The following is a 10,716-nucleotide window of genomic DNA, read 5'->3' as shown; positions in this document are numbered from 1 at the left end:
ATACAGTTTAGTATACATAAAATGTTGCACTTTTTCATTTATTTTAATTACTTATAATTTATTAAAATTAAAAAACAAAAAATAATTGACCCGGTGCTTGAACCGGTTGAACAGTTTGACCCTCGACCCAGTGAAGAGGCTGGGTCAATGCCTGGACCGGGTTTAAAAACATTGATTTTAAGGTATTATAATAATCTATTATTAGGATCTAGAAAATATACATGCATAGATTGTTTTATTTATTTAGCTACCTTCTCTTGTAATTTCTTATATCTCAATTTTTTTCAATAAATATTTAATTTGTGTCTACATCTATAATATATATTTTTTTCTAGAATAATTAAAATTTTTATTTGTACGGTCTCGTGCAGCGCATGGGTATTTAGCTAGTTTATATATAAATAAACATTTTGGTCTTAATGAGAAAATATATCGAACGTTTTGGCCTCAATTTGGTAGTTACCCCTAAAATATAAAGCTGGTATTACCCTATATGGAATTTTCTTACATTAAATTTCAAAAAATGTTTTGGCCTCATTTGGTACTCATCCCTAAAATATCAATTTGGCATGAACTTGAACAAATTTGGTTATATAAAATTCCACAAAAGGTTTATAAATTTCTATTTCCAAGTCTGCCAACTTAACAATCTGGTGCATTTTGATAAGTAAATAATTGGTCCACATGCAATGAACATTAATCTCTAATTAAATAGCGGCTTTTATTTCCATAAAGTGTGAATGGTAATATATTCAATGGTCTTTACCGCGCAGTATAAATCATCACTTTCAGTGTCCCGTTAGTAGCAGCACGAAAATTGAGATGGCCAAGGATACGATCTTTCGTGTTTCCTGCATTCTCGCCGTCGTGTTTCTGTCGATCAACAGCATAGCATGCAGCTCCCAGGATGATGACAGGAAGGTAAAGCATTGGACTAACCTCTTGGTGTTATGACAAAAGCATAACATCAATTACGTTTTCAATAGTCATTTTATGTTCATCATAGTTTTAGAGGGCATAACTGAGTTTTCGTCGATCTTGGCAGGTCTATATCGTGTACATGGGTTCTCTTCCGACTGAAACATCGGAAATCTATTCCCCAACTTCTCATCACCTCAGTTTGTTGCAGGACGTAGTCGGAGATGAGAGGTAAATATCATTATTTGCCATGGAACCATTTTCCCCGGCCAGGGTCATTTTTTCGAGGGATTGAGTTTTCATCAGCTTTGAAAAACCTCTTTCTTTGCCTCACAGGTCCGCTTCCGTCTCAATCGTCAGAAGTTACAAGAGGAGTTTTAATGGTTTTGCTGCTAAGCTCACGAAACAAGAGGCAGAGAAGCTTGCCAGTAAGTATTCCTATACGATATTATTTCATGTAATTTCACGATAATATTAGATTTACTCATATACGAATCCTGTGACATGGATTTCAGAAAAGGACGGAGTACTCTCGGTGTTTCCTAGCCAAACTTATCATGTCCAGACCACGAAATCATGGGACTACATCGGACTTCCAAACACAGTAAAACGGAATCCCACTGTGGAGGGCAACACTATTATCGGAGTAATTGACTCCGGCGTTTATCCTAATTCGGAATCATTCAGTGACAAAGGCTTCGGCCCTCCTCCTTCAAAATGGAAGGGCTCCTGCAATGGTGGCACCAACTTCACCTGTAACAAGTAATTATACCCTGGAATTTCATACCGCAACAGGACATTTTTGTTCCTCCTGTTTGCATACAAATAACACTAGATATACATGTCTGTCCTGATTTCTGAATTTCCTACCCAGCAAGCTCATTGGAGCACGATACTATGTATCTACGGAGGATACCGCGGTCGATGCTTCAGGCCATGGGACCCATACCGCCTCGACAGCTGCTGGCAATGCAGTGGAAGGGGCCAGCTTCTTTGGGTTAGCTAACGGAACAGCCCGAGGAGCCGTCCCATCCTCTAGGATCGCCATCTACAGGGTATGTGATTCACAGGATAGTTGTGAAGGAGCGGGAATTTTAGCGGCCTTTGATGATGCGATCGCAGATGGTGTGGACATCATCACAGTCTCTCTGGGAGGACAGTTTCCGACGCCTTTCGACGTAGACAGCATCGCGATAGGATCCTTCCATGCAATGTCAAATGGTATACTGGTGACTCATTCTGCAGGAAATAGTGGGCCTGACCGGCAAACAGTGGCTAGCGTTGCCCCTTGGGTCCTCACTGTGGCAGCTAACACGATTGACCGGAAGTTCATCAGCAAGCTTGAACTCAACGACGGAACGGTTCTAACTGTACGCAATCCCAACTCTTCAGTCCATTTCCTTTTTCAAAAAGCTAATATTTTAATATTCTTTCCTAGTATGTCGTAACTGTACAGTCATCCCTTGGAAAGGGCAATCAAACTTTTTGGTCGGACCCTTTCTGCTCGACGGCATATGATGATAGTAGTTCAACTGAGGGCGACAACCAACCCCAAGATATGTTTTTCATTTCTGCCTCCAACTGATTGAAATTCTCACAACAGGGAATTGCAGTGAATTCATTTCCATCCAGTCTGAGTAATTCTGCTCTCGTGTTTGGGGACCAGGTTGCGAAATCTTGCGATGAAGGGTCAGCTAGGTAGGAGTGACTCTGTTCCAGATGTACTCTTAAAAGATTGTCCATAACCTTAGCTCCAGAGAGACATATTTCTGAAACGAAAATTTTTTAGTAAAGAGAAGTTATTCTCCATTTCGGCACTGTTATTGCAGGTTATGCTTCGCACGCTGTTTAGATATGCAGAAAGTTTCCGGGAAAATCTTGGTGTGCCAAAGTGGAGATAGCTCTGTGGCTACCGTGGCTGCAATTTTTAATGCTAGTGGAGTCATCCTGATGCAGGATTTTCCTGATACCGCTTTTGTTTTCCCACTTCCCGCTGTGGCTCTAGATAACACTGCGTTTGAAAAACTCATGTCTTACTACAATTCCACGAGGTGACTGATTTCTCGAACATTCTCACAACCTTTAAAGCATTTTCTTTCTCATATACCAACTGAATAATCTCCGGCTGGCATTGTGCAGAAATCCTCAAGGACGGATACTGAAGGGCGAAACTGTTCCCGATTCTGCTGCTCCTGTGACTGCTTCCTTCTCTTCACGTGGACCAAACGCAATTACTCCTGATATAATGAAGGTATGCATAATTTTGCGAGCGATTATGAGTTTCATAACTGGTTGCCACTTTTGCGGCTCTCAGACTTTATTTTATGCTTCGAGTATGTCTTGCAGCCCGATGTAAGTGCCCCTGGTGTAGATATTTTGGCTGCATATCCTCCAGACGTGCCACCGTCGAAAGGAGGTGGGGATGATAGGAGAGTGAAGTTTAATGTTATTTCCGGCACCTCAATGTCGTGTCCCCATGTTGCTGGTGCAGCAGCATACGTGAAAACATTTCATCCCGACTGGTCTCCCTCTGCCATTAAGTCAGCTCTCATGACAACAGGTACTCTCCTGCACTCTTCTCAGTAACGATCAATACAGTCTTGAAAGGAGAAATGTCTGACACCCCTATCTCGCTTGTGTAGCTTCAAAGATACGCGATATTACTACAGAAGGAGATCCTTCGAGATTTGAATTTTCTTATGGTTCAGGGCAAATAAATCCCATTAAGGCTGCAGATCCAGGCCTAGTTTATGAAATCACAAAGGATGACTACGTAAACTTGCTCTGTAGCTTGGGCATCAATATAAGAAGAATAGATGGCAACAGTACGTGCCCTAAGGGAGCCAAGAACATCACAGAGGCAGAGCTCAATTACCCTTCTCTAATTTTTAAAGCGCCTGTCTCGAAGCCCTTCAAGTTGGCCCTCAGCAGGACCGTTACAAATGTCGGGCCTCCAAATTCGACCTATAAGGCCAAAGCCATTAGTGCCTCCAATGTCAACATCACTGTGGTTCCTGAGATCCTTTCGTTTAAATCCATACATGAGAAGAAGTCTTTCACTGTTGAGATTTCAGGCAGTGGGTTCAAATCTGGGACACTGTTGTCTGAAGAGGTCCTTTGGTCTGATGGCATACACAGTGTTAGGAGTCCGATTATTGTGCTTCCTAATTAATTTCTTTGCATTTTGCAATCTCAGTGAATTCCATTTAAAGCTATAAGGACATCCTTTTACAAACTGGACATGCTACTCCAGTAGAAACCAAGCCTCCATATTCATATTGCTCGTGGACTTCTTTGAAGTTCCTATCACTACCAATAAAATTCAAGAGAGAGAACTTTAGCTGGTATATTTTTTACCTACTTTGTCCGGGCAATGATCTAGGAAAACCAGCTTTCCAACTGTTCCGTCATTTCTTGAGCCTACTTAGGAGGAGTAAGAGCTTAAATTTCAGACTGATCAAATTTGCGCTCAAAGAATTAGTCTCAGTAGACAGATGTCCATCAATCGATAAACTGGCCCCTGATATGCGGCTTTGTTTCCAGATATATTGTCTTAACGAACATATGTTTGAAATACCAGTTTTCACTGTTCATCCCTTTTCTTTTCAAGAATATGAATATGATTCTGCCCCCAAAATGAATTCTGGAACATCCCTTCCAGAAACTGCGTATCTGTATTTTATCAAAACCACGGGAGAAAGAAATTGAGGGGATGGGGCTGCTCTCGGCCGCGGCCACCACCCTCATCCAGGGTTGCTGGTGACCTCCCAAGCCTCCAGCAACCTCTTGTCGGGGACAGTGGCTTCTGACAAAAGCCCCCCAGTCAAGATCCACAGGTCGAACCTGTGGGATCTCAATTTTTGGGGTGGGGACTGTTTCGGCGTGGCCATTATGTGGAATATTTGTAGCTTCAAATACTGTGCCTGTTCCAATGAAGTTCGAGAAGACGAAATGGTAGAAGGATTTGTCCTATTTCTTTGTTTTGGATAAGTGGCGATACTTTCATTGATAACAAAAAAATATTCACATCGGTGTCAACCACATATCCAGAACAACCCAAGACCATGGATAAAACTCACAAACAAAACAAAACTCAGCTCTTAGCCACACTAACAAGACCCAAGCGATTAACTAGAACAGAGTATGCAAGTTTGTGCGAAGCTGCAGGAAGCAGAGAAATCTTCATCCTGACATCTTCTAAAATCTTATGCACCGAATCAGCACATGAATTTCTCTGCGAGGATGTTCCGCAGCTTGACTCCGCTGATAGTCTTGCTGGGGCATTCCCGAATTTCAAGAGTAAACTCCAAGTCCAATTGGGTGATGGCCCTAGTACTGGCGTGACCACTTTCAGACTAGTGAAGGCTCTGATCTCGTTTGCATGGAAAGAAATCCTCATCATGGCCCTGCGCGCTCTCATTTACACAGTTGCTTCCTTTGTGGGCCCCTACCTCATTGAAGCGTTCGTCCAGTGCCTCAGCAGGTGACGACGTGCATTTGAGAACAAGGGCTACTTCCTCGTTTCTGCCTTCTTGATCGGGAAACTTGTTGAGTGCATCTCTCAGAGGCAGTGGTTCTTTAAGCTGCAGCAAGTGGGCATTACGGCTGTGCGGTTCTTCTTGCAATGATCTACGAGAAGGGCCTGACCCTTTCATGCCAGTCAAAACAGGGCCAGACAAGCGGAGAGATATTAACTTCGTGTCTATAGATGCTGAGAGGGTCGGGGACTTTGTCTGGTATATGCACGACCCATTGATGGTGCTTCTACAAGTCACTCTTGCTCTGATTATATTGTACAAGAATCTGGGGCTCGGTGCAATTGCATCACTTGTGGCAACTATCCTAGTGATGCTTGCAAACCTTCCCTTGGCCTCGTTACAGGAGAAGTTCCAGGAGGGGTTGATGAAGTCGAAGGACAAGAGGATGAAAGCAACTTTGGAGATTCTAAGGAACATGAAGATCCTTAAACTCCAAGCATGGGAGATGAAGTTCTTATCCAAGATACGAGAACTGAGGGGGATTGAGGTGGGGTGGTTGAAGAAGTTTGTTTATACTTGTGCCTTGACGAGCTTTGTCTTCTGGGGGGCTCCCACCTTTGTTACGGTGGCCACATTTGTTGCGTGCATGCTGATGGGAATACCACTTGAGTCGGGGAAGATCTTATCTGCCCTTGCAACTTTTAGGATCCTCCAGGAGCCAATCTACAACCTCTCCCTGATACCATCTCAATGGTAATCCAGACTAAGGTCTCACATCACCGGATTGCCTCCTTCCTCCACCTTGATGACCTGCAGATGGATGGGATAGAGAGGTTGCTGCCTGGGTCAACAGATACAGCAGTTGAGATAATCAATGGGAACTTTTCGTGGGACTCGTCTTCTTCCTCAGGTCCCACTCTGAAGGACATAAACTTGAAGGTACGGCGAGGCATGAGACTTGCTGTTTGTGGGACCGTGGGCTCAGGAAAATCAAGGCTTCTGTCTTGCATACTTGGGGAAGTCCCAAAGGTTTCTGCGATAGTTCGGCTATGTGGGACCAAAGCCTATGTAGCTGAGTCCCCGTGGATACATAGTGGGAAGATTGAAGACAACATATTGTTTGGTAAGGAGATGGATCAGGTGAGGTACGAGAGTGAGAGTTCTGGAAGCATACTCCCTGAAGAAGGACTTGGAGATTCTCTCTTTTGTTGATCAGACAGTAATCGGTGAGAGAGGGATAAATCTGAGTGGCCGACAGAAGCAGAAAATACAAATCGCTGGGGCCCTATATCAAGATGCGGAGATCTGTCTGTTCGATGACCCTTTTAGTGCCGTGGATGCTCATACAGTATCTCATCTTTTAAGGTAAAAACAAGCTTTTTTCCCCCTTCTAATGAACTCATAAATTTAGTTCTTTGACAGATCAACGGAAATCATATCCTACATGCTAATGCGAGTCTATCCATGAGAGGAATGTTTGCTGGGGCATTTAAGTGCAGAAACAGTGATTTATGCATCAAGTAGAGTTCTTGCCAGCAGCTGATCTGATCCTGTTGAGTGAAATTTAAATAAGGTGAATAACTGTCTGTCTACTCTTGTGATAGTAAGAATCATTGCACTGAATAAAATGAACATGTTTTTCAGGGATGAAAGATGGTAAGATTATAGAAGCGGGAAAGTATGATGATATTCTTCGAGCAGGAGCAGATTTCATGGAACTTGTGGGTGCACACAAGACAGCTCTATTGGGGCTCGACTCTGTGCAGGCAACAGCAGAATCTGAAGGATCAAGTGGGAATATTGAGAGCGGAACTGAGGCGAGTCCTGCAAAGGCTCTGGAGAAGACAGAGAACAGAAATGTCCAGAATGCTGAACCAACTGATAAAGCTGGACAGCTCATTTGGGAAGAAGAGAGAGAGAAAGCCTGCGGAGGATTTCCAGTTTACTGGAACTACATAACTAAAGCATATGAAGAAACGAACTCGGGTCGAGGTGGTCTCCGGGTTCTTGTAGAAGTGTGCGATGGCTGCTTCCGAGAGGAAGAACAACGGTCTCAGAATGCCATCGGTCTTCGTTCATTTAGTAAATATCGAGGGAAGTTGAGTCCTCCCGTATCAGAATTCGTCCTTGGAAACCTTATTTGGCTGGCTATTGCAAAATGCAAGAACTCTGATTCTAATCGTACTGATGATATGTTGTCTTTGTTGGTGGGTGAAATGAGGAAAGTGATAGCCAAGATAGATCGTGACCTCATCTCGAGATTATTAACATATGATAAAAACTGTATACGTTCCTTTGAAGAGATTAGAGAATTGGGGTCCAATGGTGGACTTGTGGACTGCTTTGGGCGTTCCAGTTGGTGCAGCCTTGGAGTTTATAATCTCAACTTTGGCTGGGGAAGGCCTATGTAGATAAGTAACATCAGGACTACCATGCCGATGTTCGAGACCTTTATCTATTTGCTCAACACGGGATCTAGTGATGGAATATAGGCACGGTCACTTTGGGGGAGGAGGAGATGGCTCTTTTCCAAGAGGATCCTGAGCTCAACGGTGATTGCTTCTGTTAACCCAAGTCCTTTGGTTATCCCCAGCTTATTATGAAAGCTTAATAAAAATGAAAAAATGAGGTTAGGTGTTGCAATATGCAAGAACATTGACTCTGGTTCTTAGTGATGATATGTTGCCATTGTTGGTGGGTCAAATCAGGAAATCGATAGCTAAAATAGATAGTGACCTCGTCTTGAAATTAAGGCATGACAAGAACTTGATAAGTAGCTGTTTTGAAGATATTAGAGGATTGGGGTCTAATGGGGGAGTGGACTGTTTCGGGTGTACAAGTTGTTGCAGCCTCGGCGTTTATGATGTCGACATCGGGTGGGGAAAGCCCCTGTAACATCGGGTCTTCCATGCCAATGTTCAAAAACTTGATTTATTTATTTTTGCTGGATACGAGGTCTGGTTATGGAATAGAGGCACGGGTTACTTTGGGTGAGGAGGAGAGGGCTCTTTTGCAAGAGGATCCTGGCTCAGGTCATTTGCTTCTGTGAATCCAAGAGCTTCGGTTATCCCCATCTCATTATGAAGCCTCAGGATTGCATATCCGCGATGGTTAATCTATAACAACTTATCGCTTATGCATGAAAAATGAGATCAGTTGTTTCTCTTTTTCTTCTACATAAATAAAGTGCTTCAAGCTCTTTTTCTGCCAATAAAAGTGGCCGATGCTATGTTGTTTGGTCATGAAGTAGAGTATTCGAGTGAATTTATGAAAGTTCTTGGTCATATAGTCGTGATTTAATGGGATTAAATAATTTGTACATATATTTGTGTGCATAATGAGGAGGTCCCTTTCCTCACCATTTCCAAAAGAAAATGTTTCTCTCTGAGTGCAAGCAACCAAAACGGAGAAGAAGCTGAGTCGAGGCTCGGCAGAAGCGGAGGGAGAACCACCGCCGATCTGCATTGATGACCAGGCAGCATGAATGATGGCCATCGATTTCAAGCAGCAGTGGTGGCAGGCGACGATTGAGGGGTGAACAGATGCTATGGACTCAGATGAAAGAGGGGATGGAGTCGATCGACAGAATCGATCCGAGAGAGGGGGTGGAATCGGCCATGCAAGAGCAGGGGAAAACCAGAAATCGGGGCGGAGAGTGGCTGAAGACAGAGGGACGAGGAGGAAGGCTAGATCAGCATGGGGAAGAATGGTTCGCGGCCGGGTGCGCCCAGCCAGAGCCGAACGCGCTGGTGGCAGCGGCCAAAGTGGGGAGGCGGGTTTGTTTTTTTTCCAAAGGAAAATGATTGTAGCAGGTCCATGGTTCCATGCAACATATGTGCCCTTTTGATGCTCTATTCCTTGTAAATCCTCGGTGTTGTGTCGTGCTACTGGTTCTAAGACCAAAAATCACGTAATCAGTCTATCCCTGGAATCATGAACTCTTGATTTTAATTTGTTCAAGGACTACACCAGCCGTAAATTGCCCAAAAGGCAAAGGCCCCGCAATGAAGGAACTGAGCAGACCAGCATTGTGTTGCATTCAGGAATTTAGGAGAGTGGAAGATAGAGAGTTCATAGCAACCTAAGAGCGCATGCTTCGCGGGTACTACATGAGCTCTTTTGTGCAAAGGAAGCCTATAACAGTGCACCAGAGCCTGGATTAATGGAGAGAGAATGAAATCGACCAAAAACTAAAGTAAAAGAAAAGGGTTGGATGATTTGGAGATGAAAAAGTTTTATGTTTAATGTTTTTTTCTATGGAATACATCAATTAATGTCTCCTTATATATCATATCTGTCGAGCACAGTAAGAAAGATAGATATTAATAACAACAATAATTGATGCCCAAAAGTCACGCTAATCATCTTCCGACATTTCCATCGCTCACTTATTATCTTCTTCTTCTTCTTCTTCTTCTTCTTCTTCTTCTTCTTCTTCTTCTTCTTCGAGCAAGAGATTTCAGTCTGAGTACGCCCCTTAATTTTAGGCTGATCTGATGAAGCTTTTGCAATTATTTTTGAATATGTTAATCGTTAGTAGTGCAATCATCATATTATCCGATGCAAATTTGCATATGAAATGCAGAATCCGTTCAGTAAGAGTTTGCTCTACTGAATATATTGGGATAATAGACAACGGAAAAACTCCTCAACAGAACACAACTAAAGCATATTGCTTCACTTAATTTTGGATAAGAAGAAAAAAATCATCCCCATAAGTTTAAAGGGCTTAGTTAGCTACTTGTCATGTCATATATTCATCGATCTCGGGAAATGAGGGTGGCTTTTGTTGACCCTAATGGTCGGTATCGAACCACTATTGTCGATTTGTCAATGTGGAAATGATTTCAATCCACTAGACCAGGTTGGACGCCGGTAATCTCATCATAGTCTTATAGAATGTTTGCTGTCTGGAAAACCGAGCGACAGCGTAGTGTTCATTGGGTTCACAAGGGCTCATTTTTGCCTGGAAATTATCTCATTCACCAGCCCTTTTAGCTCCCTCCGTGTAGGCATGTACGTGCAGCTTCAACCACGTGCCTGTCCATGGCATTTCTTCCTAATTAGCCTCGAGCCCACTTCGTGCAAACTCCACGTGATCTCTATCGCGATTAATTATTTGATGATTACCCGAGCTTTGACAGCAGGCAGGATTCATACGAAAATAGATCATATAGTCTCATCGTGTTGTGAAGCTGGCAGTAACCGACTTTGTCAGCAGTTGAACAAAACTCGTACCAAACGGCCAAGAGGCCCTCATTTTTTCCACTATTCTTAGAAGTTGTGATCAAGAGTGAAAGTTGTGTGGACGAATAGAATA

General features: G+C 43.1%; 1 protein-coding gene and 1 pseudogene across 1 annotated transcript; both read left to right on the top strand.

Moving 5' to 3' along the window:
* The first annotated feature begins 1,142 nt into the window (after positions 1–1,142).
* Positions 1,143–4,164, top strand: LOC116209105 (subtilisin-like protease SBT4.6). Its single transcript, XM_031542662.1, has 9 exons — positions 1,143–1,192; positions 1,255–1,346; positions 1,434–1,680; positions 1,793–2,288; positions 2,522–2,616; positions 2,748–2,969; positions 3,058–3,169; positions 3,265–3,478; positions 3,561–4,164. The coding sequence occupies exons 1-9, from the start codon at positions 1,143–1,145 to the stop codon at positions 4,088–4,090; spliced, it is 2,058 nt and encodes a 685-aa protein (XP_031398522.1). The 3' UTR covers positions 4,091–4,164.
* An 818-nt stretch (positions 4,165–4,982) lies between these two features.
* On the top strand, positions 4,983–7,807 carry LOC116209104 (annotated as a pseudogene).
* Positions 7,808–10,716: the final 2,909 nt, after the last annotated feature.

The sequence above is a fragment of the Punica granatum genome, chromosome 5 (genome assembly GCF_007655135.1).
Source record: "Punica granatum isolate Tunisia-2019 chromosome 5, ASM765513v2, whole genome shotgun sequence".
Lineage (NCBI taxonomy): Eukaryota > Viridiplantae > Streptophyta > Magnoliopsida > Myrtales > Lythraceae > Punica > Punica granatum.
This window is presented reverse-complemented; position numbering and strand designations above follow the sequence as displayed.